We start from the raw sequence: 26,630 nt of genomic DNA on the forward strand, positions 1-26,630 counted from the left end.
CAAGTTCTGCATTCGCTCATACAGACGAGTCCACTAGTCAATGTTACAAAATCATCTTTATATGAGTAACCAATTACAATCTCAACTCTTGCATCCGCTCGTGCGATCTCATATTCAGTTAACTAAACAGAAAACTCAGCTTAGCATGTTCAAACAGATACAACCAATAAAATATTTTTTTAACAAATATAATTTTATTCAACCTATTTATAGTATACAATTCTACGAAACCTCATCAAAAAGCAAACACACCTTATGTTCTCCTGATGTCACGCAACGATTGGAACGGAGGATTGAAAAAACTTTCCATTCCTCTGGAAGGCCTCGATTTCCTGTACGAAATGGATTCATGTAGTTTTTCATTTTTACTCCATTATATTTCTGTGTTTTTCACATTCCTATGTTTTGCATTGCTTTGGGGCACGTAGAAACATTGAAACAACGTAGATTGATTCAGGTGAAACGAAGAGAATTGTAACATTCAAATGTGACCCGATCAATCGGTACGAAATTAGAAGAATCCTCGATCAGGTGCTCCTGTGATTTAAATAAAACACCACAAATGTAACAAAATAAACATGACCGGCGCGTACATGTGTGGTAAACGTCGTATACGGATACACAAAAGTATACAAAACAACTCATCTAGCAGCAGTAACAAGCTTCAGCTGAACTTTTTTTATTCACTCACTCGACGACGATACAGCAAAAATGGCGTCGTCCTCGGCCGGCGGTCATCACCGGTAGCTGCGGTAGGCGGGGGTGTACATGCAGCTCTCGGCGTACTTGACGAGGTCGTCGGGGCGCGGCAGGCGGCTGGCCAGGCCGAGCTCGTAGGCCTTGTCGGCCACCTTGGCGGCGATGCGCGCCGAGATGCGGCGGATGTTGGTGAAGGGCGGGAAGATGAGCCCCTTGCCGAAGTGCTCATCGCTCACCTGCTCCGCCAGCGCCTCCGACGCGGCCAGCAGCATGTCGTCGTGGACGCGGATGGCGCCGGAGATGACCACGCCGAGGCCGAACCCCGGGAAGATGTAGGCGTTGTTCGACTGCGCGAGGTCAAGAGCAAAAAGAAAAAAAACAATCTTTCAGCTGACATTTCTTTCTTGATTGGTGCGCCCAGGAGGAGAAGGGGCTGCTCGATCTTTACCTGGCCAGGCACGTAGACCTTTCCCTCGTACTCGACGGGGTCGAACGGGCTGCCGCTGGCGAACACCGCGCGCCCCTGGGTCCACGTGTACGCCTCCTCCGCCGTGCACTCCGAGTGCGACGTCGGGTTCGACAGCGAGAAGATGACCGGTTTCTGCATTGCATCAATGCCAAGTTCGTCAGGTTAGCAGATTCGAGAGGGGGGAAGAAGCGCAGGAGAGGCGCTGAACGGACACAGCACCTCGTTGAACGACGCCATGGCCTGGATGACTTCCTTGGTGAAGGTCCGCCCGACGCCGGAGGTGCCGATCAGCACGGTCGGCTTGATGGACTCCACGGCCTCCAGCAGGGTCTTGAGGGGCTCGTGCTCGTGCGCCCACGGCTTCTTGAAGTGCTGGAGCGACTCCTTCCTCGATTCAACGATCAGCCCCTGCGCGTGATGAAATGAACAGTGTCTCAGCTGAAAATTTTGGAAGAAATGGTGTGTGTTAATTGCAGTGCTGAACATTGCTTGTTTCGGTTCCGAAACCTTGGAGTCGACGAGCCAGATCTTCTTGCGGCACTCGTCGATCGGAGCATCGGTCTGTGAAACAATCAAAACATCAGGTTTCAGTTGAAGAAAAATAGTCGTATGTGACACCATGAACCAATGAGGCAAATATAGAGTGGATCTTTACCTGTTTCGACATCTCAAGAGCAATGAGATCTGCAATCCCAGTTCCAGCCTGCACGTCAAACAATGGAGGGTGAATGCATCAGCGAAAGCATGGCATTTGATGCAGTCATGGTTTAGAGAAACACGCCATGCTCCAACTTCCAAGTCGAGAAGGGAAGATGGACTGGTGTACTTGATCAAAGTGTATAGTGGCTGACCTCACCGGCGCCAAGGAACAGGTAAGTGTGGTCTGCAAGAGTCCCACCGACCACCTTGAGCGCTGCTAGGAGGCCTGCGAGGACCACAGACGCTGTTCCCTGCAATCCCATCGTTCTCGCTCAGTTCAGCACACTTGAAACGGAGTACTGAACAGCCCCGTTCTTAACTTCGCGTGAATAATATGGGCATGGTACAGTCAGAGCACAGAGCTGCTAAATCCTACCTGGATATCGTCGTTGAAGACGAGATGGCTCTTGTTGTACTTTGCAAGCAAGTCAAAAGCATTGTGGTTCGCAAAGTCTTCAAACTGCCAAACATATACTTTTGTTTAGATTTGAAGTCTTAGTATTCTTCCAAAATGGACAAAAAAGAAAGTGCAGATATAACTACTTTTCGTGTTCTGGGTTCTGACTCACCTGGATGAGGACCTTCTCACCATAATTCTGCTTAACAGCGGTCATGAACTCTTCAAGAAGCTCATGGTATTCCTGGTAGTCATGAAGCACACAAATCACATCTATATTCTAAAGAGCTTGCCAATTTAGCAATTGCAGGTGAAAAAAATGTGAGAATTATGTGTTGAGGCTGTTGGCAAACCTCGCCGGTAGCACGTCTTTGCCGGAGCCCGATGTAGAATTCGTCGTTGAGCAAGGTCTCATTGTTCGTGCCAACATCAATTGTGATCGGCAGGCACTGCAGCATAATCGTTTGTCATCAGTAAAATAACCCATCGATGCCGATTCTTTGATAGTTGCAAAAAGATCGTTGTCAGCAGCACTTACAGCTGATGGGCGAACGCCTCCGAGGGCGGTGTACAGAGACAGTTTGCCAACAGGAATTCCCATCCCCTGTGCACAAATCATACCGAAACACATAGGCAAAGTCAGGCAACAAAAACAGCCAAGATATGTGACTGAGTTGCTCATACCTGACAACCCAGATCTCCGAGGCCCAGAATGCGCTCGCCGTCGGTGACAACGATAACCTGAATGCTCCTCTCAGGCCAGTTCTTGAGCACCTCTAGGATCTTGCCCCTGAAATGAAACATACCTCCTGTCTGTCAGACAAACAGTTGTAACCCAAACACAAGCTGAAGATTCATACAAAGACAGAACTGTGTATATATATATATATATATATATATATATATATATATATATATATATATATAAAGACAGAATTGGCAGCAGCAGCATGACGCACTTGTCCTTGAGGCTGATGTACAAGCCCTGGGGGCGCCTATAGATGCTGCCGTACTTCTGGCACGCCTCGCCGACGGTGGGCGTGTAGACTACGGGGAGCAGCTCCTCCACGTTGTCGATCAGGAGCTTGTAGAAGAGCCTCTCGTTCCTCTCCTGAAGATCCATCATGGCGACGTACCGGTGCAGAGGGACCGTGTACTGGCGAAGGTTGTGCATGAGCTTCTTCTCCTGCGGAAACAAACAAGCACCGGTTCGACGATTAGGTAGGTGACAAAGATTCGCCATGTCTGGTAGCGATCGGTTCGGGACGTGCCTGGAGCTCCTGGGACGCCATGGCCGGGGGGAGAAGGCCGCGCAGGTAGTGCGCGTCGCGCTCCGCCTCGGAGAATGCCAGGCCCTTGTTGTGGCGGGGATCCCTCAGCAGAGTGTAGCCGCTGTGTCACGAGAAGAAGAGATTGTTAGTCGTCACATCGTCTCTATGTTTCAGTTTCGTCATATAGAACAGATCAGCAATTGATACTAAAAGGGAAAAAATGCTAAATTTTCATCACTCCTCCAACAATTTTTTAGCGTGACAAGGAAGAGGAAGAAGAGTAAGAGAAGGGAAATGAAGAAGAGTGGGGGAGAGGTGGATGAGTCTCAATGTCTGGCTCTTCTGCATTCTGCCACTAAGTGCAAGCCATCATGACTCGTGCTCAAATTCGCTAGAGATTAATTTTACCGTTTTTCATGTGTAATTAAGCGATCAGTATCAGGTTTCGAGATGCTGTTATGGCGACTTGATCGGGAAATTTGAAGAAGCTAATCGGGAAAATAAAAGGAGATGGAGGAAAAAAAACAGAGCAAAACAAACGGCAACTTTTCGCGAGTTGCGAAACGCGGGGTCCAAGAAAGAGGAAGGTTTGGTAACGTAAAGCTCTAAGGTGGAATGGAATCATGCGTGATCCCCTTGACGAGCCCGGAAGACGAACGATCTCGCGGAGCAAATGCGCCACCGGATCACAGGGGGAAAATTTCCATGGAATCGAAAATCGAAAGGAACGCGCGCGTGAGGTGTGCGTGCAACGGGTGGGCGACCGCACCTGGCGACGGAGAACGCCCACGGCGTGACGAGCTGCTCCTCGGTGGCCCTGTCCTCGCCGTACGCGTCCTCCACGCCGCCGCCCGCCGTCTCCATCTCCGACGACGACATGCTCTACGGCACCGGAAGGACACAGCGACGCGTCACGCTCACGCGCTCTGGATCCTCCTCCTCCTCTTAGCTACCTGCGGGCACAGAACGGGACAGGACAGGACAGATACGGGAGGAGCGACCGGTGGTGGTGTGTATTTATAGAGGCCGAGCCGGCACGGCATGGGCCGGGAAGGCAGTCGTGCTCCTCCGGGTTTTACCAGGGCGTGTGAAAGGGAGGAAAGGTCGGAGAGGAGACGCGAATAGCAAGCGCCGCGGCGTCCTCCCGTTGGAAAGTCGAAAGCAGAGCAACGAGAACGAGAGCTCGGGAAGGTGGTGGCAGTGGGCAAGCGACGCGGCGGGGTAGGTGGTGGACGAGTCGCAGCCGTGGTGCCCGCGGCGAGGGCTGCCACTTTCGGGGTGCCGAGCACGATGGGGGTGCCGCGCTTTTCGCACCTGGTTCCGGGCTTCGCCCCGCCGCCGCGCACGGTACCGGCGGCGGCGGCGGCGGCGCCTGTGCCTGCCGTGTGCGCACGCCGAATCGCGCCGCGCGCGGTACGGTGATAAATTAATTAATTGAATCGAACGGGTCGGTGTACGCGCGTGCACCAACGTGGCAGATCACACGCACCAACGTGTTATCCCATCTTTTTCTATACTTCTATTTTTCAGCATAAAAGGCCATGTGCATTGGCGCTTTTGTCCCCAACTCAAACACGACACAAATTGGCTAAGTCGGACAGCTGACCCATTTTGACCGTACGGATTTAGTTAAAAAATGGCATGCCCTTTTTTGCATATGTACACAAATCATTTCAAGAAAAATACAAGACAGAATCACACCATTAATGCAATTTATCAAATATCCATTCAAAATATATATATATATATATATATATATATGTATATATATGTGTGTGTGTCCAAGAACACACCAAGTTGTCATCAAGCTGGCTACTATTATCTCAAATCCAATCGTTTTCCTCCAGAGCTCCAACCTCACCGACCACCACCACGTCCTAATCTGACCAGTGGTTATTATTATAGTTTATTCTTGAGAAATTTATCATATATTATATATTAAACTATTACAACAACATTCTCTCAATCTCGAGGTGAAGAGTACAACAAGACTAAAAACCTGACACAAACACAGTACATGTGTAGAGTAATACGAGACACCCATCACGAGGTAGAGACACATGCGAGCATGTCCTTGACTCGCATCAAAGGATGGGAGACACCATGTCTAGCTAGCAGAATATCGACGAGGATGGACATCGATGACGACACTCGGGTGGAAGGGACTCTTTTGCTTCAACTCGGGTATTGATCTCTTCATATTATTCTCTATCTTTGAGAAGAGTTTGTTTATCTTGAGATCAATATCATCATTACTTGATGTGTTTTGATCATCCTCTTCATCGCTTTCTTCATCTTGATCACTATCATCTTCACTTGAGCTTAACTTTTGCTCTTACATTCTCATCTTCACTTTCATGTAGGAGCATTGAGCTTGCTTGCTTGTGATAGCAAGATTCTTGGCGTTGGATAAGATAGGAGCTTCCACCTCCATGTTCATTGTCATCTCATGGACAGTGATCTTACCGAGCACTTGACTTGGAGTCATCTTCTTGATGTCATTGTTGTCGTAGATGATGGAGACTATCAACTTGTACTTTGGAAGAAGAGCTTGAAGCATTCTTCTCACCACTTGATCATCTTTAATTGGCATCAAACATAACCAATTGATCTCATTAACAAGAATATTCAAACGTGAGTACATATCATTAGCACTTTTATAGGGTAATTGCTTGATGACATTGAGGTTAGTCACAAGCACATGATATTTCTCATTGTGCACATCCTTTGTGCCTTCATGTATTTTAATGAAACTAGTCCAAATAACATGTGCATTGGTGAGAGAATAAACACGATTAAATGCATCAATATTTAAAGATGATAAAATGATACTCTTCGCCAATGCATCTAATTGCCTCTCCTTATTGGTGATGCAAGGTTTCATCCTTTCCTCAGTGACCCTCCAAACATCTAGACCCTTGGTGATGCGAGGTCTCACTAGGTGGTGAAGCATAACCGATCAAAATGAGATGGGGTCTCAAATGCTACTAGAATGGCGTGTCCTTATGAAAAGTGTGAGCCCCAGCTTTGATACCGATTGTGATGATCAGTGACATCCTAAAAGGGAGGTGAATTAGAACACTTACAAACTACTCAGCTCCAAAGACTTCACAAGATAAATATATCTCAATTTCTATTTAAATATGCTCTAGATTTATCTAGCGTGTCTATTTTACAGATCAAAGCGCTTGCAACCTATCTAAGAAAGTAAATTGCAAGTAAGTAAATACGGAAATGTAAATAAGGTAGAGAGAACAAATTCAGCATAAGAATTTTTCCCGTGATATCGATGACATGAATACCACCCCTAGTCCACATTTGAGCTCCACCAAGAATATACTCCCGGTTGGTACCCGATCATGACTATTGAGTCACCAAGTCACAAAGACAAGACCTCAGCCCGAATGAGCCACCAAGCCACCAAGGCAAGGCCTCACCACAAGCCTCACTTCCGGTCCCTTGTCGCTGTGATCACTTCGAAGCTTGAACCACCAAGGCAAAGATCTCCGTGTCCCCGTACACGTGTCTTGTTGCCGCTCGACAACTAGTCAGGGGGTTAACAAGTTGCTGGCGAGTCACCAAGACTCTAAGGTGTCGGCGTACCTCTCAGTACATGGCTGTATCACTTCTTCATCTACTTTCTAGGCAGCAATCACCTAACAACACTCTCTCTAGGCTTATAAGCACTAATCACTCACTAATCTTATTCTTAATCATCTTAGATGATCACTTTAAACACTTTGGTGGTTTGGATATCTTCTCAAATGTATATGGGGTTCTCTGGACTCCAACAGCAGGCCACACCTTCAAATGACCGAGTGAATGAGTATTTATAGATTCAAACTCGTGGACTAGCCGTTGCTCTAATGGCTCAACTTTACTGTGAGTACTGGATGATTCAGTGACAACAGTAGTACAAGCACTGGACCATCCGGTGTGTACATCAGTGGATACTAGCTGTTGAAATTTCACTCACACTTCTTCTGAACACTGATTCTCCGGTGTATACTCAAATCCAGCACCAGACCTTCCGGTGAGTTATCTTGAGTCATCCGAGCCTTTATATCTTCTCTGTGTAAATTACTCTGGTGTTTACTCCATTCACAATGGACCATCCGATGAGTTAAACTTTCTCTTCTTTTCTCAAAAATGCTCTGATGCAACTATCTCTATGATCATAGGACTATCCGGTGACTTCATCCTTCTTCTTCAACAGTTGCATCCTCTCTGGTAGGAATGCTCCGATGAGATCATCCGATGTGCACAAACCAAACACCATACCATCCGGTCAACTAATCTTCGCACTTCAGCACTTGCAACCCTCTCAGCAAAAATTGGTGCGGTGTATATCTTCCGGTGATCACCAAACCATCCGATGGGTTGTTCTATTTGTCCTTCTGAGTAGAGAACACTCCGGTGAGTACACGGGTCTTAACACCACACTATATGGTGCCTTCTTTCTCCTTTGCTGAGAATACTCTGGTGATTATAGCCTTCGGTACATAGGACCATCCGGTGAGAACAAATCACCTGGGATTTCTCTAATTCAACCAAAACTTTGTCCCGACTGCGGTAGCTTCTTCATGTATTGCATCCATGTGACCTACTAACATATATTCTTGACAAACATGTTAGTCACATTGACTATATTGTCATTAATCACCAAAATCACAATTATAGCCTAATAGGGCTATTTTCGCTACACCAACGACTGTGTGAAGGGCATGGATGGTAGTAGATCAGAGAATTATATATATATATATATAAATATTTTCAAGAATACATGCCCATTTAAAAAATAGTAGGTATAGGCTACCGTCACCCATTTAACAGGCGAGATCCGTTGAACAGACGAGACCTTGTGGGTCCCGGTGGTCAGTGCATTTAATAACTGGTTACAGCAGGCCCACCCAAAAGGTTTCCCCTGTTTAGTGGGCGAGATCTTTTGGGTATATAATTCAGCCGCGTCCGCCTTGCCGACGTCACACCATTTGATTCTAGCTGAGCCGGGAGGGAGGGAGGAGAGGAGAGGGGAGGGCATGGGAGGGGAAAGTTTGCGGCGAAGCTCTACCGGAGAAAAGTGGTATGTTTTTTTTTCTATGATTTTTTTACAAAGCTGGTAGGATAGCCACTAGTGCTAGTTTTGACATAGGTTAGATGTTAGATTTAGGATTTTTTACAAATCTAGTAGGATAGTCACTAGACATAGGTTAGAATGTAGATATAGTTTTAGAATCAGTGTTAGATATAGTTTAGCAACTAGATCCTGTTTATACATATATTTTACCAATTAGATATAGTATTTAGACATATATTAGGTATTAGATGTAGAATTTAGTTATAGTGTAGTCATAATTGATGTGGTAGATGTAGGATTTAGATGTGTTTGGTGTAGCGACTCGGGAATATTTTGTTGTAGTATAGATTACATGTTGGGTTATGTTTGTAATAAATTTTTCATTGTATATGTAGTTTTATAATTATTTTTGTGATGGCGCACTAATGTTAGGGTTTTTATCGATGGTTGATAGGTATGTCGGATATGTGGTAGTTTGGGATTTTTTATAAGGACGGTAAAATAGTATATAGTTCAGAAGGGGTAGTATTGTCCTTATTTGAGTCAATGGGTAAGGGTACCTTAGACATGTGCACAATGGATCATCCGATGAGTTAAACTTTCTCTTCTTTTTCCAAAAATGCTCCGGTGCAACTATCTCTGTGATGAAAGGTGTGAGAGAGTTACCGCTGGTAGGGATTGTAGAGTTCATACTTCAAGGGACCTGCAAGTATTTTAAGGATCGCTATGCAGTTGTGCACAAGGTGCTAAATGATGATCATCTAATTTATGGGACGAAGATGACTAAGTGCATGGAAGAGAATACGGAGATGGAAAAGATGCACGAGGTGAAAATCATGGGAACTGCACAGCACAGATACAAAATTCTATGCAGGGACAAAGGAAGAAGGCCGGGGGGGGATGAGAGAGTTATCCAAGAGTGCATCATCTTCATTGACAGATGCGTTTGCACCTGCTACAAGTCGATGCTACTGCAAAAGTCATGCTCTCATGTGATAGCCATGTGTGTTGTGACGAGGATGAGGACCAGGAGGTACGTCTCCAACTACTTTAAGAAGGAAGCTATGTTCGATACCTGGAACTATGAGGTCTATAGTTTCGGGATTTATGGTTCTTTCACAAAGAAAGCTAGGCTCGATTGTTTGTTCATCCCTGATCCCGACAAGATGAAGTAGAAGAAGGGATGGCACAATACTACGAGGCTCCATAATGACATGGATGAAGCAGAAGCTGGGCGTCACATGAAATGGCGCAGCAAGTGCAATAGAATAGGACACACTTACAAGAAATGCACTGTTGGTGTTCCAAGTGTGAACACCACGAAAGCAGTTCCTTCCGGGTCTGATGCAGATGACAAATGTCCTCATTGTCGTTGATCGTCGGCTTCGACGGCTCATTGAGATCGATTAATGTTGTAATTCATGGTGTGATGGATATTGTGCTCAACATTGTACTTTACCATTTTAGTACTGAGACTGTCACTATGTGCGAGGTTGTAACGTGTTAGGTTATGATTTGTTCACATATTTGTGTATAATTTGAATAATCTATTATGCCATGTTATATATTGGACACTTACTTGTTTAGTTCCCACAATAAGGAGCAGTCTAGACTAGTTTAGATTAGGTCTAGACTGGTTGACACTTCTTAATCTGTGTTTGTTTTGCATATAAGAATGTAAATAACTTGTGAACATGCAGGGTATGGTGTAGCTGGATCTGCTTGACCCTCAACTCAACGTTAGGCACCGTTCGTATCGCATCATGGTGTAGGCTGAGGAGCACCCGGTACTACAAGCTCGTGTGTCGGATGAGCACATGAGGATTGAAGAGCGTTGGATCTTGAGGTGTCCCCTGCTGCTTCAGATGTGGTTGTACGAGCGCATCACCATTGGTAGGCCTGTTGTCGACCATAGCGCATATCAATTCCCTGAGGACGACGTCGACGGCCCTACCATGGGGTCGTTGTGGTGCAAACATAGGGTAAGTGTTATGATGTTTGTGTATGTATATGTTCACTACTTCCTTTTTAGTTTCTCTTAGTTTGGTTGCACAACCGAGTTGGTTCAGCGTGTAGACACACCACGTGTACCCAAACTTCGTTCACTAGTTTGATGAGCTGACAGTGAACTGTGTCCACTGGAGGCCATACACGGAGGACGAGGTATTTTGATGTGCTCCGCCTGGACTTTCAGTGCTCTTCTTACGCGATCGGGAGTACTGGCTCACAATTTGCGCCCTCGTCTTCGACATCTACGTCGAGGAGTACTCACCGCATCGCGTGATATGATAGTTCAAGAAGTTCCATGTGTTCCCCCTACAGCTGACCAGGACGGTGCCTATCAATATACATAAGTTCGTAACGTTGTAATTACATTTTCATATGACCACGTATACACATGTTTTCATGTACATATGTTTTTGCAGTTTGACGCGAAGGGGAGCTCATTCCATGAGTGCGTTTGCGTCGCGTGTGCAGAGGTGGGTTGACAAATGAGACCAAGCTATGGAGCACGTCATGGATGAGGAGGTGTACGCGGAGTACCTCTCTTGTTTCGTGGCTCGGACATGGATCCAGGTCATGTACACACCAGCCGAACTTCCAAGCATGTGATGGACATACGCGACACATACCCGACGCACAGGGACTAGGCACGGTTGTTTGAGGTATGAATAACACTACGTGAGTCCTCATTTACTACAATTGTTGGTAAAAAAAATTGTGTAATCAAATGAAACTATTCTTTGCAGAGGGACTAACTGCACCAAATTATGCTGAGGCACGTGCCACGAAGTTGTGGCTCGACAATGTCCTCGAGGTCCCAAGGGGAGATATGAGCGCGACGTTTGGACAGATTATCCAGAACGTGGCAAAGATCTTTTGTTCGATGAGCTACAATTCATCCTCGGACGTTACGATGGGAACATGAGCGTCGTCTCATCTCCTGGCATGCTCGTCTGCCATGTTCACCGAGCCGCTGCACCCACCGGTATGCCCGACCTTCTATGCCAAACCGCCGAGGACGTCTTTGACCCCGACTTTCTCTTCGACCCCTATTACGGTGAGGCAGTCCTTCACCGGGGCTAGTGACCCACACTACAGTTGCACGTGGCCTATGCTTTCACTCTCCAGCATCGATAACCCCCGCTATGGCATCACATTGTCTAGGCCAGTCTTCACTAGTGCCGATGACCACTTCTACACCACCAATCATGCACATGTTAATTATTGAACTACAGGCAGTCATCACCTCATCGCACTACAGCATTGAATCATGCACATGTTTTTCCCTGCCACTACAGTAACTCATGCTAATGAGCTTACAAGAGTATCTGATGGCCTTCGTCAATATAAGGCATTACAACATTGACTCATGCACATGTTTTTCCCCACCACTGCAGTGACGCATGATGATTAGCTTACCAGAGTATTCGATGCCCTTCGTCAATATAAGGCACGTCCATCAAGACCATCTGAACAAAATGAACACTAAGCATGGCGGAAAGAGGAAGATGTGGAATGGCCATGCAGTTGTTTGAAGATCATCCACCAAATGATCCAAGCAGGGACGCATTCGATAACCGCTTACTCCCAAAACATATGTCAAGGCATGAATACCATTATGGACAAACATGCAGTGTTCGGTTTTCCCATGACTTGGATACCTTCGGGAGGAGGTACTTCAGTTGTTCAAACATAGATGTGCTTTCCAAAGAGAGCAAATCTTCTGAGGCAATCACTTTGAGACGACACAATTTTCCATTCACTTCATGTACTAACACTTTTTGTCTGCAGACAACAAATCGTGTCCAGCCACCAACCGGGGTGTGTGCATTTCACCAGTGGATCAATGACTTCATATCCCCCAAGGACCAGGAATGGGTGGGTCAAAGGAAAAAGTGGGAAGAGGATGAGCTGAATTAGAGGGTGAGAAAGAAGCCCACACACAATCGCGTAAGAAAGAAGCATCAAGTGACGAGGATTGGTTCTGGTGCAACTCCATTGTAGGCCGACTATTAACTTTACCTAAGGCGTGTCTACATGTTATGCTTATATTTTGTATAGCCCATGATACCTAACGCCACAAAATTGTAAATTTCCTATGTGTGTGTCGTATGGTTGCGTAATTGTGTTATATAACCGTACTCGAATGAATTATCACCGTTGTTATTCTACAAACGGTACTCCATGTTGTTAGAGAAGATGTTTATGACAATATTACTCAATTGTGTATATAAAGGTAACCCGTCCATAGCTACTTCATCTCCAACATAGTCCAACACAACCCCTTCCATGGCAAACAGATCTGGGTCCAGGTCCAACAAGGATAAGGGCAAGATGGGTGCATATTGCCTTATGTATTGTAGCCACAGACAGATATTGAATGTTTACGATTTATATGTGATGTACTTTACTTTCATCAATGAAATTGCCAGAATTTATCATTCTACCAATACGTTTTTTCTAAGCCCAATGCATTAATAGGATTTTCTATCTTTCATGTAGAGACAACAATAACTCCTTGTTAAACTTTTGCAAAATGAAATGACCATACCAAGCAATAGCTTTCATAGGGAATCTCTGCTAACCATCATTGCCACAACTTTTCTAGATTTCATAGAGAATCTCTGCTCATTTGTCCTTGTGCACAATACTTCCATGCTCTAGCCTCCAGTCATGCCCATGCACTCAGTCTATGCACTAGCCCCTAGCCACCATAAATAACCCCATCCTCAATCATGGATAGACCACTTCTTCCTCAGCTCTCTTAACTGCAATGTCTTCCTCAGCTCCACCAAGCCCACCCAAGAAACATTGAGAGATTTTCATCCCCAGGGGGTCGAACTGCCGATGTGTTTCTGTGGTGACCCTTGTAGGCTACGCGAGTCCCAGAACATCTCTTACATCTATGGCAGACGCTTCTTCATGTGTTCCAACTACCAGTACGACCCGTCTCGACATGGATCATATGAGTATCCACTGGTATAGCGACATAGATCACTCATATGACACTTTCCATACGATCTCATGTATTGTTTTACTAATCTCTCCTCTTGTTTCATTTCTCCAGTCCCCTCCACCTATGTATGATTTCATGGGATGGCTAGACATGGAGCAAACTGAGAACCAGAAGCGGTAGGTCGACATGAGTATAAGGTGGAGGAGGCAAGCTTACGAACGATGGGAGTACGAGCAACAGTAAGAGAAACTATGTCTCAAACGTCAGGAAGAGGAGCGCATGAGGAAGGTAGCGAGTAACAATAGGAGAAACTACGGCTCAAGCGTCAAGAGGTGGAGCGCATGAGGAAGGCAATGAAGAAGCGTTCCGCGGCTGAAGCACGCGAAGCAGAGAGGGAAAGAAAGCGAGAGAGGGCCCGTCACACTAAGGCTGAGGGCCTCGATGCCCTGCAAAAGGGAAAATATCCTAGGTTCACTTAGTAGGGAGCATCTATTGTAACTGGCCTATTTTTATTTCCTAAGGCAAGTTAGGTTTAGCAGCGGTATGAAATTAGGTTAGTGTTTAGGTATACCGTATATGCCAACGTTTGTTGTCGTCATCTCTTTACGGTTAGGGTCCTGCAGCGACGACAAACCCCATGTTCTATGTAATATTTATCAGCGTATGTAACCTCCGTGCCACGTTATATGATAATTATGCTTCACAACTACTATTATTCGATAAATTAGATTTTATATCCTGCCAACGTTACTTCACTAAAAAAATAACTCACACGCTTTTACATCAACTAAATAAAAAAATATCGACAAAATTACATCGAACCAAAATTAAAGATAAAATAAAATACCATGCGAAGCCGTTTGGATAACTATTTGTAACACCAACACTTTTTGTCAAAATAATGTGCAATATTTTTCAAATTGCAGTACACAAAAGTTATATTAGAAAAAAAAATCTGCATATATCTATTCTACCGTAAATTAAATTAATTTAAATTTGTTATCCGTTCACCGGACAAAATAAAGATCTCGCCCGTTCACCGGGCGAGATGAAGTTGTCGCCCAATGAACAGGCGGGACGTTGCTGTAATTGGTTATTTAATACACTAACCATCCGGGCCCACAAGATCTCACCCGTTGAACGGACGATGATAGCCTATACATGATACTTCTTAAAACGGGCATGCATTCTTAAAAATATTAAAGAAAAAATATATAAAAAATTCTATAGAGGTAGAGGGAGGGAGGAAGGTTGGAGCTCATTAGTGGCTTCTTGCAAAGGCGACCCAGGCCTATGGCAAGCTAGGCTTCAGTCCGGGCTATGGGTCCAAATTACCCTTGTATTTACTGTAGAAACAGTAGTTTTTTTAGGTTTTGCCTAAATTTGAATGGGCCAGCCTTGGGGCTTAGCCTATGGCTGGTTCCGCCCCTGGCTTCTTGTCCTGCTCGATTGTGACCAGTTCGCATCCAACAACGCTGGCCTTGAATTTAGTTGGAGTTGATGCGATTCCAAAGAGAACCGACTTGAATCCAGCGGCGGCTTTGATTCCAGCTAGGACGATTGCAAATCCGATAATGGCAAGGGAAACAAGAAGGGACTGAGAATACCTAACTTATATTAGTAGATATATAACTACAGGAGTGAGGGACCCCTCCTTCTTGGCTCCGGCGAGGTCACCGAGGCGAAGGGAGGGGACGTGTGAAAGGAGGGGTGCCAGTTGGTGGGGAAGCCTGCCTTATTGTTGTAGTTTTGGCTTTCCGTTTGCAATGTAGACGTAGCTGCATGAAGCCGTGGCATGGATACGTCATGCAGGCGGAAGTAAATTCTATAGAACCTTCCTACAAAAGACCTTCGTGAGACATTGATCCAGTTATACATCCTCTGATCCAACGACTAGACTGAAGAATAGAGAGAAAAGACACATGTCATCATATAAAAAAAAGATCTTTCATTCCTATAAAATTTATTTTCTATATAGGAAGGTCAGGGCCACACGTACCTGCTGCTTTTACTTATTCCTTCCTCAACCAGTCAACCGTTCATACTATGACTGGCTATTACTCTGACTCGTCTTCTTCCCGTGCATGGTGAAATAAAAGTAGCACTGCGTGCTACCTCCAAGGTTATGCACACCAAGTCCGGCCATGGTCAAACCAACGACGTTTCTCACTTAGCTTTACGTTTTTGTTTTCTCAAGGTTATGCATGCCAAGTCGACATTTCGGAGAAGGGAAATTTTTTGTACGCTATTGTAATTTGGCATAATCTCTTTGTTAGCGAGATATTAGCTATGACCATTTACTTGTTCATCATCTCTCCCACGTCTCCTATTCTGTAGGCCTGATCCTAGAGACTAGACATGTTAGTTAGGCTCACACATGTAATATATATCCAACTGATCAATAGACAACTCAAGTGTTGGTTCTATCCTCTACTTCATGGTATCTGAAACCGCACGGTCATCACCGATGAATCTGTTTGCGCATCGATCCTCTCCTGCTTCCGTTGCCATGGGCTCCATGGATTCCAACACTTTGCAATTCTCCTTCACTTCTCCCTCAGCTGACAGCTCGAGCACAGATCAACTCTCTGCCATGCTGCGGCGCGCCAACCCACCACCACCTCCTCCTTCTACAATCTCTGCTACCTAGATCCCGATGGTTAACATCAAAACTCATGTTCCCATCGTACTGGAGCTTGACACCTCCAACTACTCCTCATGGAGGCATCTTTTCGACACCGTGTTTGGCAAATTCGCCTTACGCGGTCATGTCAGCCCTAACAGCCACCACCATCACCACGATCTCGAGTGGGTGATGATCGATGAGTGCATCATGAACTGGCTCTACACCACCATCTCGCCGCAGATGCTCGCCACCATCATGAACCCCGACGACACTGCCCTCTCTGTGTGGCAAGCCATTGAAGGGATCTTCCGCGACAACCACCTCACCCGCGCTGTCTACATCAAGTCCGAGCTCCACAATCTCTGTCAAGGCGAGATGTCGATCATGCAGTACTGCACCAAGCTCAAGTCGCTCGCTGATAGCCTGGGTGACCTCGGGCAAGAGGTCCACGAAGACAACCAGGTGCTCAACCTCTTCTGAGGCCTCAACCCCTTCCGAGGCCTCAACCCTAAGTTTCGGCACTGCATATCCCACCTCACTTCCCAGACACCGCTTTCATCCTTTCTTCACGTTCGCTCTTATATTCTCCTTGAGGAGCAGAGTATGGAGCAGAGCGCCAAACAGGAGGCAACGCAGGCACTAATCGCGGGCCGTTCCGCACGTTCCACGACTTCTGCGCCCAACGATGGCGGCTCCTCCTCCAACAGGAATCACAACAAGAACAAAAAGAAGAAGACCAAGACCTCCACGCCCGTCACGCCCTCCGGCGGCTCTTGCCATGGTGGCAGTGGCGAGGTTGCACCTCCGCGGGCACCTATCAGTGTTATGCAGTGGCAGGCTAGGACTAATCCCTAGACAGGGCTCGTGCAGGCCTGGCCCATGCCGTTGTGCGCGCCTGGTGTGGGCGTTCTTGGACCCCGGCCTAGCACACCACCACAGCAAGCACTTGCGGCCCATCAGCAGGGTTCCAATGACCCCGCCCTCCCGCTAGTTGCTCACGCCGGAGTCGTCTGGGACCAGACAGCGCTACTCGACGCACTGAACACCGCTGCTTCGAGTCCTTCCAGCCTCGACAATGACTGGTTCTTCGACACGGGTGCTACCTCGCACATGTCTACAGCCCCTAGTAATCTTGCCTCCTCGTCTCATTCTTCCAATTCTCCTAACATCGTTGTTGGTAATGGCGATGAACTCTCTGTTTCTCATACCGGCTACACTCAAATTCCTACCTCTTCCAAACCTCTTCATCTCCAGCATGTCCTCGTTTCACCTTCTCTTGTTAAGAATTTAATCTCAGTACATGCCTTGACTCATGATAATTTTGTTTCCATGGAGTTTGACCCATATGGCTTTTCCATAAAGGACCTTCGCAATTGGGAAGTGATTCTTCGTTCTAACAGATATGGTGATCTCTACCCGCTCTGCGCTCCACTGCATCAGAATCTTCATGCCTCTACCTCTTCGGCTGACTTGTGGCACCAACGGCTCGGCCACCCTGGCCGGGATTCCCTCTCCAATGCACTTGCATCATTTGATTTTTGATGTAATAAGTTTTCCTCCCATGTATGCCATGCGTGCCAGCTGGGTAAACATGCACGCCTTCCTTTTGCTTCTTCCCATTCATTTAGCTATTTTCCTTTTCAATTGTTGCATGCTGATGTATGGATATCACCTGTTCTTAGCATCTCCGGATATAAATACTACCTCGTTCTGCTTGATGACTACACATATTATGTTTGGACATTTCCTTTGCGATACAAGTCCAAAGTGCTCTCCAATTTAATTTCTTTCCATGCCTATGTACGCACACAATTCGATCGGCCCATTCTTGCTTTGCAAACCGACAACAATAGAGAATTCGACAACTTCAGCCTACGTTCTTTCTTCTCCACTCACGGGATCAAGCTCCGGTTGTCCTGCCCCTACATGTCGGCTCAAAATGGGAAAGCCAAGAAAATTATTCGCATGCTAAATAACAGCATTCACACTCTGCTCTTTCATTCATCCATGCCCTCTTTCTTTTGGGCTGAGGCACTACCTACATCCACGTATTTGCTCAATAGACGTTCATGCACAACTACGGGTTCCTCTACTCCCTATGACTTTTTGTTAGGTGTGCGACCCTCCTATGAACACTTACGCATATTCGGATGCTTATGCTATCCAAATCTTTCTACCATCAACCAACACAAGCTCTCGCCACGTACCACTGCATGCGTGTTCCTCGGCTACTCAACTGACCGCAAAGGGTACAGGCGCTACGACCCTACCACACGCTGAGTTATCACGTCTCGGCATGTGGTGTTTGACGAGCACACATTCCCTTATCGCTCCGCCGTTGCCACCTTGTCGCCCAGCTGTCCACCACAGCCGGAATCCTCGGTGCAGGATCCAGTCTTGCCAACTAACCACGTATAGGTTCCTGCTCCTGAACACTTGCCTCCTCGTAGACGAGCTCGCCAACAACTCCCGCTCCAGCCGACTGTGACCCCAGCACCCGCGTTGACCATCTCGCCTTCAGTTGCGCCACACGCAGCGCACAAACGCGGCCCACAACTCCCACCACATCCGTGTGCGTTGGCATCTTCTTCAACGCTCGTACGCAATGCGTCACCAGCTATTGCATCGACTCCAGCACCTGAACAACTACATCCAGGGCGACACAGTCCTTCGAGTGCGCCAGCTTCGTTCACGACGCCCACGTCGCCTGCCGCGGAGCCATCTATGCCAAACTCTGTGCAGCCTAGGTCGTCGGCAGCGGCAACGACTCTGACGTCCGCAACCACAGCGCTACCATGGGACTCACCTCCGACGTCCGTGTCTACAGCAGCACCTCCGGCACCAACATCATCTCCGCTCGCTTTCCAGACACCTGCACCACTATGATACCACATGGTGACTCGAGCGCGCGCCGGTGTGTTCAAGCCCAATACACGCTACGTCGACATGGCTTCGACAACAGTTGTCTCGTCGGTCCCCACCTCGGTTCGGTAGGGGCTCCGCGATCCGAACTAGCGGGCTGCAATGCAGTTGGAGTTCAACGTGCTGTGCGCCAATGGCACCTGGACGCTAGTCTCTCGACCTCCCGGCGTGCACGTGGTGTCCGGTAAATGGATATTCTGACACAAGCTGAAGCAAGATGGGATGCTTGACCTCTACAAAGCTAGATGGGTTGTGCGCGGGTTCTCGCAACATCCAAGGCTTGACTTCGAGGAAACTTTTAGCCCCATCGTTAAACCTGCGACGATTGGAACCGTGCTCACCCTTGTTGCTTCCAAGCGGTGGCCGGCACACCAGCTCGATGTGTCCAATGCCTTCTTGCACGGACATTTGCGCGAGCGCATGTACTGCACGCAACCGGTAGGCTTCCTCGACCCCTCCAACACCGACGTCGTGTGCCTACTGTCCAATTCCCTGTACAGACTCAAACAAGCACCACGGGCGTGGTACATGCACTTCGCATCCTTCATCAATAGCATCGGCTTCATGGCGACCCAGTCGGACACATCGCTCTTTGTCTTACGGCGGGGCTCAGACATGGCCTATCTTCTACTCTGTGTAGATGATATGATCATCATGGCCTCCTCTGATGCGCTTCTCCACCAGCTCATTCAGCAGCTGCAAGGCGAATTCAAGATCAAGGATATGGGGCTGGTACAGTTCTTTCTTGGCATCAATGTGCGGCGCTCGGCTGATGGCTTCCTCCTGTCTCAAGAACAATACGCCGACGAACTTCTTGAGCGGGCAGGGATGACAAATTGCAAGCCCGTCTCGACACCGGTTGACACAAAGCCTAAAGTCTCCAACCACATCGGGTCCGAGCTCAGCGACCCATTGTCTTACCGGAGCCTCGTCGGCGTGCTCCAATATCTGACCTTGACCCGGCCCGACCTCACCTACGCGGTTCAGCAGGTGTGCTTACACATGCAAGACCCGCGGGATTGTCATATGGCGCTGGTAAAGCGGATCCTCAGATACATACACGGCACCATCAACTTTGGTCTCCATCTCCGGGGCTCCGCATGCAACATGATCACCGCATATTCGGACGCGGATTGGGCAGGGTGTCCGGACACGAGGCGCTCAACATCGGGATATTGTATCTTTCTTGGTGATTCGCTTATCTCATGGTCATCAAAGAGACAGCCCACCGTATCTCGGTCAAGTGCCGAAGCCGAATATAGAGCCATCGCCAACACTGTCGCGAAATGTTGCTGGTTGCAGCAGCTTCTTGGTGAGCTTCACAGCGGTGTCACAAAGGCAACAATTGCTTATTGTGACAATGTTTCAGCGGTATATATGGCAGCAAATCCAGTGCACCATCGACGTACAAAACATATTGAGCTTGATATACATTTCATGCTAGAGAAAGTGGCCATTGGTGAAGTCAGAGTTCTACACGTGCCCACAAGTCAACAGTTCGCCGATGTGATGACAAAAGGATTGCCGACATCAACTTTCAATGAGTTTCGGTCCAATCTGTGCATCTCCTCCGGTGACGCTGTGACTGCAGCGCGGTGTTAGCGAGATATTAGCTATGACCATTTACTTGTTCATCGTCTCTCCCACGTCTCCTATTCTGTAGGCTAGATCATAGAGACTAGGCATGTTGGTTAGGCTCACACATGTAATATATAACTAACTGATCAATAGATAACTCAAGTGTTGGTTCTATCCTCTCCTCACTCTTATTTAGCGCTGTTAGTGATATTGGTGGGTTTCACATACCATTAATACATCGATATTAAATAAATGATCAAAATTATTTACAGTGTCAAATATAAAATTGCCTCTTCGGAGAGACGTTGTACTGGTATATATGGCCGACAAGCTTTCATATGGCATTACGTATATACTCTCGTTTCTACGTACTGACCACTTCGATGCATGCCGCAGTTGCTTACTTGTTTATCCTTCAATCCAAAGCCACATGTTGTTGAGAACGAGCCGCAGCTACTATGGCAAGAACGCCAGTTGCGTGTTCGAGCACATCTGCGTTCGATCTTCGTTCGGCGTAAGTCCTCACCCTATCATTTGATATTTAATTTCCATGTGTGTTTTACTTTAGGATCCTATCCTGATAGGTTATAAATATACACGTGTCCATGTTCAACAGTTTACGTGTTTTTCGTGCATAGGTCTAAGGTCTTCGATCCCTTCCCAAGCATGTGTATTACATGAGCTTTAATCCTGATAGCTTATAAGCATACATGGATGCATGTTTAATAGTATTACGTGTTTTCCGTGCATAGCTCTAGGGTCTTCAATCCCTTTCCAAATATCTGTATAGGATGTGTACGTCCGTACTTATTTATACCTTTAAAAAATGCCACATGCTGGTGGACAAGAGAGGAAAGAAAAATCAAGATGCTCTCTAGAGAGAGGAGATGGGAATTTAATCCGGCGAGAAAAAGAAGCGTAACGGGTCGCCACCTGCCCGCTTCTGGATGCTGCGTCGCCACGAGCCCAGCCCACACCACACCACACCACGGCACATCACAAGACACGGCCCTTCACGACGACGGTGACCATTCGCCGTCCCACTGGTTGCGGTACGACCCACACCATTGTCCCATTCCCACGTCTGGTCGGCGGCAGGTTGGGCGGGTGTCGGTTGGGTTAAGGCCTGTCCGAGATGCGCCTGCCTGCAGAAGAGGAGTTCGTGGGTCAAAACTCGAAAGAGAGGCTTAGCTAGGGAGAGAGGGACCAACAAGGCTGCCTGCATCAACCGTCCGCCGAACCTGCACCTGCACCGCGCCACCAGCAGCGATTAATCTGTCGCCTCCCCACCGCCCAAAGCCACTTCTGGTTGGTTGCCATCCGAGCCGACGCGACGCGCTCAGGCGCGTGAGCCACACAACAAACGTGCCCCCCCCCCCCCCGGGGACGTGTGATTGAATCTGGGATGGGGACACGCACCCGTTCGGCTTCATTCCACGAAAGGATGCTTGGTTTTAGATACACGCAAGCAGTCGTTAGCGACGGAACCGGTTTTTTGACGTGAACGTCATGGAGCAATTATCGCTGACATGTGAATTTAGATATGGGTGACTTACATTGTACTCTGATATTATATTAGATGAGTCCTATGGGTTAACGATATAGGGACAACGGATTATTCGAGGTAGCAGAGTGGTGTCGATTGCTGCATGCATAGACGGACCCATCATTAGAATGAGGCAGGACAGTTAGCTTACCTTCCTAATGGTGAGATCTTTATATTGTATTTTCATCTTTAGTAATACTAATTCATAGTTGATCGACTGATATTATGCAGGACGAGCTCTGTGGTTTAGCGACCTAGGGGCAGCGGATTATTCCAAGGGAAGCAGAGCGGTGCCGGTCGCTGCATACTCCAACCTCTCCATCTCGGCGCATCCTCCTGTTGCTGCAACGCCACGCATGGGGGCCGGGCCGTTCCAGTGAGCGCGCAAGCTTCCCCTGCCATGTGCCCATGTCCGCGCGCATGCTTCTCTGCAACGGCATACGTCGCCCAGTCTTCACTGTGTCCAGTTCTTCTGGCGCTCAACGGCTCAGCGATTCTCGCCAACGACTCCACCACGACTGGGCGCCAACAGTTCACGCGAACCTCCTCCGTAGGATTATATTAGCTCCACTGCATGTATTGTACCGTTTGACTCAGTGCCTGTGAGCGCTCCTGTACTGCCTATTTATAGCCTTCTTCTCTGAATACATCACAGCACTCTCGACAATACAATTCTACAGCTAGTTCTACGATTCACCCGGACCCGGTAGAGAAGAAGCTTTCCATCTCTGTTAACCTATGGAAGCAAAGCTAAGCTAAGCTAAGCTGCAGGGCTGCACTTTTGCTAAACCTGAACCTCGCAAATTCAAAACGGCCTAAATGTTCTAAGCGACCATCTGACATGGGCCTAGCCTACAGACCAATCAGGGTTTACGCATCTGGCCCAGCAAGCCAGGTCACAAGTGTTTTGTGTTACATTCGTCTAGTGAGCACACTCTCTTTTTGCGCTCGTTCCTCTGCTGTGCTTCCTTGTCAGCCGCTCTCGCTTTTGGGCCGGATATGTACAATAAGCTTTCTTTTTCTTGTAGACGAAACTGAATTTGGATTCAGAAGATTATTATTAGAAGAAGAAAAGCTACAAATAAAAGCCAAGACCTAGATAGGGACAACGAAACAACGAAGTGGACAGAGCTAGTGCATCGTGCGCCTTTGCTGACATGTCCAGTAACTTTGCAACTGTTTTTTTACACACACATATATAGTGTATCCATAGCAATTCAAAAGGCAACACGTACTACTGACGGCACTAATCTCTATTATTTAAAAAATAAATAGTGTTTCTCGCACCAGATTGGATATCATATCTCCACATTCTGCAGACTACCTAAATTTCACATAAATTATCCGCCTCATGTCACTTGATAAATACTTCGATTTCCTTTCCTCTTTACTCGTTTGGCCTCTCTCCGACCAGGGCATCACCCTTCTCCCCACCTCGATCTCGCTCTTGTGATTCTAACCCTGAGGCGGGTGCTGACCCGGGCAACACCGCCCCTGTCGCCTTAGAATCCGTGATCCGTCATGCTCCTTCACCATCATGACCTACCTTGCCTTAGCCAAACATCACCCCCACCTATCTTTTATTCCCTTTCAGATCGACTCACATCACTGCCCACATCTGCTACCTATCCCACTATCTCCCTATCTCTCCATCTCGTGCTCCTCCCTTCGTCCCACATTGTCGCTCCCCAACTCACATCTAATCCCTATCACATGATCTCCCAACCATTGTTGTTTTGACACCTCTCTCACTGTCGATGAGTCATGGCGATGGATGGGACCCCGACCGCTTACCACCATGCACGAGCCCACCACCAAACCTCCTACCCCATGGCGCCGATGCAGCCTCTGTGGCCTCTGCCTCAGCATCGCGCTTGTCGTCGTGCAAGGATACGCTCCGGGCTTCTGTGTTCCGGTTTGAGGACATGTGAGCCAAGATGATCCTAGGTATCGATAACCCCCTTGCTAGTTTCTACTTGGGAGAAGTGATTGCAGTTTAGTTAATGGTCATTGACTGATTACATTATGGTTGGGGGAGTGTGTTTAACTAAAATGAGGAATACTGCAATGAATTGGACATGCTGCTTGATTTTAGATGGGTATGTAGAGAGAATGCTAATTGCTACTCATTTATTGTTGTAATAGACAATAGATGTCAGTTAGTAAATTCGGAAATGACTTGCACCAGTAGTTAAACAATTCAGAAGCGTATGTAATGATGTCCAATGGGAGCAAAGATTAGCTAAGCATATTGGACGGTGAATGAAGGTCACATATAGTAGTACCATTCACGATGTGTGCTGATGTGGTTAATCAAGTGGGGAGGGGCAACATCGCCGTTTCCTGATCGGTTAATTAAGGATGATGCATACGTACGCCGCACGTGGTACATTGAACTACCACATGTATGCGTGTCGCTCTCTCCTTTCTCCCTGCATATCGTATGTCTCACAGTGCAAAGCAACACGTGCCTTTTCTCTCTCTCCGAGACGTGTGAGCCAAAATTTTGCGCATTCTTCCCAAATGAAAATTTAAAAAAGAGGAGTATGATACTTGGGAATGATACTACAGAGTGACTGACGGTGACATTGATAAACATGTTAATTATAGAATTAAAATCGGATGAATAAAATGGTATCGAGCTTTTGGTATGCTCTATGATAAAAGGGTGTCAAAAAAGCTACTCACTCCGGTTATAAATATTTAACACTTTGATCAAGACTCGGTTAAATTTTTAGAAATTTTACTATCAATAACTTTCAAAATATTTAGTTTGAAATATACAAATCATACATGTATATTTGTGTTAAAAAATACTTTTATAATATTATATTTTTTATAAATATTATAATTATATTCTAATAAAAAATAATTATCAAAAGTTGCATATCGAAAATCGTGAAAAGTAAAAAACTTCATGTATTTTATCGTGTTCAACAGTTAAGTGTAACAGAGATGTATATGTTACGATGGATTTGCATCCTTACCAGAAATGATCGGATCTAAAATGATGATATATATGATAAGGTAGAGTATCACTGATTGAAAAAAAAAACTTGTCTAACATTCATTGAAATGGTTTAGACTTATTCAACGATACCTCCAGTCGCATGTGCATTGTGGGATTCTAAGGCACTATCGAAAATGGGTAAATCGATCTAAGCAAATATTTATAAAAATAGCCTCCAACTACTCAGTTGTAGAGAGCTCGATGAACACGAGGTTTAGACAGGTTTAGGCTCCTATAGAGTAATAGTTATTCGTCATATTGTTGTTGTCTCCTTGTATTAACTCTGAAATCACATAATACAATGGGTGTATCTAGATCTATCCTAGGCTACTCGTTGAGCTCTTCCGTGTGTTACATCTTGCACAAGGTTGCACTGTCAGGCTATCATAGGGTGTGACTTGTGTTGTCAGGCTCTAAGTAGGGCGTGACTTACTTAGAAGAATTAGGATTCGAGGGCCATATAAATGTGCTCCCTGCCACTCTTTATATTGCCTTGCAGAATAGTTGTATCTTGCATAGAGTTTTGTCTTCTAACTAAGATATTTTACTTGCAGCACATGATAGATTCCTGAAAATAGATTTTCGGCATGTTTTATCTCATGGCAATTGCAGATATGCCGTACCAGGGTGTGTAACCATTTATTTAAATTGGTATTCCATCCTTAGATACTACAATTATATTGGTTAGTACCTATATTTATTAATTTTATCCGATCCTCAACATACGTATCGATAAATGTGAAGAGAAAAGAGTTAACTAAATCTTACCTAAGAAGAAGTCTGTGAAGAAAGACTTAATGTAATAGAATATCTTAAAAACTATATATAAATAGAAGCTCATGAAAGTTAGCAATCAAATGTTAGAACATGACTTATACTATCGGTCTCATTTTTACCATTATTACTATTACTAGTATATTTTTATTCTTTTATTTTTCTCATCAATTTTTTTTATATCATGCGGGCTTAATCTGTAGTTTATGTTTAGTTGTTTGTATTTACTATTTCAGTCTGATTTGGTGTATGTAAATATATGTCTACAGTTTAATTCAGTAGATATAAACAACTGCACATGCTCGTACAGTTTGGTTTACTTATCAGTGTTATAAAATTATTTTTATATAAATAATTAATAATTTTATTATCTTTATTTAATATAATAGATAGATCCCCTGTCTACTCGTTTGAAAAAACGTGCTTGCGGGTACCACCCGGGGTGGTTGTAGAAGCAATTTCTGACGCGGCATGACACCATCTGAAATTGCGTTCCCTTACCATAATTTCCTCGTAGAACTCGCAGAAAGTCCCCTTTACGAATCTGTTTTGTGTTCCCATCGCCCACTCAAATGCCTTGAAAGGTCTTCCTTTCTGAAATG

General features: G+C 46.2%; 1 protein-coding gene across 1 annotated transcript; it reads right to left on the minus strand.

Moving 5' to 3' along the window:
* Nucleotides 1–511: 511 nt before the first annotated feature.
* Nucleotides 512–4,913, minus strand: LOC133885242 (NADP-dependent malic enzyme, chloroplastic-like). The gene is made up of 14 exons (XM_062324923.1): nucleotides 4,305–4,913; nucleotides 3,536–3,656; nucleotides 3,224–3,450; nucleotides 2,949–3,054; nucleotides 2,803–2,868; nucleotides 2,618–2,713; nucleotides 2,437–2,508; nucleotides 2,244–2,327; nucleotides 2,020–2,118; nucleotides 1,824–1,871; nucleotides 1,676–1,729; nucleotides 1,388–1,576; nucleotides 1,148–1,300; nucleotides 512–1,046 (listed from the first exon to the last, which is right to left on the minus strand). Exons 1-14 carry the CDS (start codon nucleotides 4,412–4,414, stop codon nucleotides 738–740), a joined length of 1,734 nt encoding a protein of 577 aa, XP_062180907.1. The 5' UTR covers nucleotides 4,415–4,913; the 3' UTR covers nucleotides 512–737.
* Nucleotides 4,914–26,630: the final 21,717 nt, after the last annotated feature.

This window comes from Phragmites australis, chromosome 11, assembly GCF_958298935.1.
Source record: "Phragmites australis chromosome 11, lpPhrAust1.1, whole genome shotgun sequence".
In the NCBI taxonomy this organism is placed as follows: domain Eukaryota; kingdom Viridiplantae; phylum Streptophyta; class Magnoliopsida; order Poales; family Poaceae; genus Phragmites; species Phragmites australis.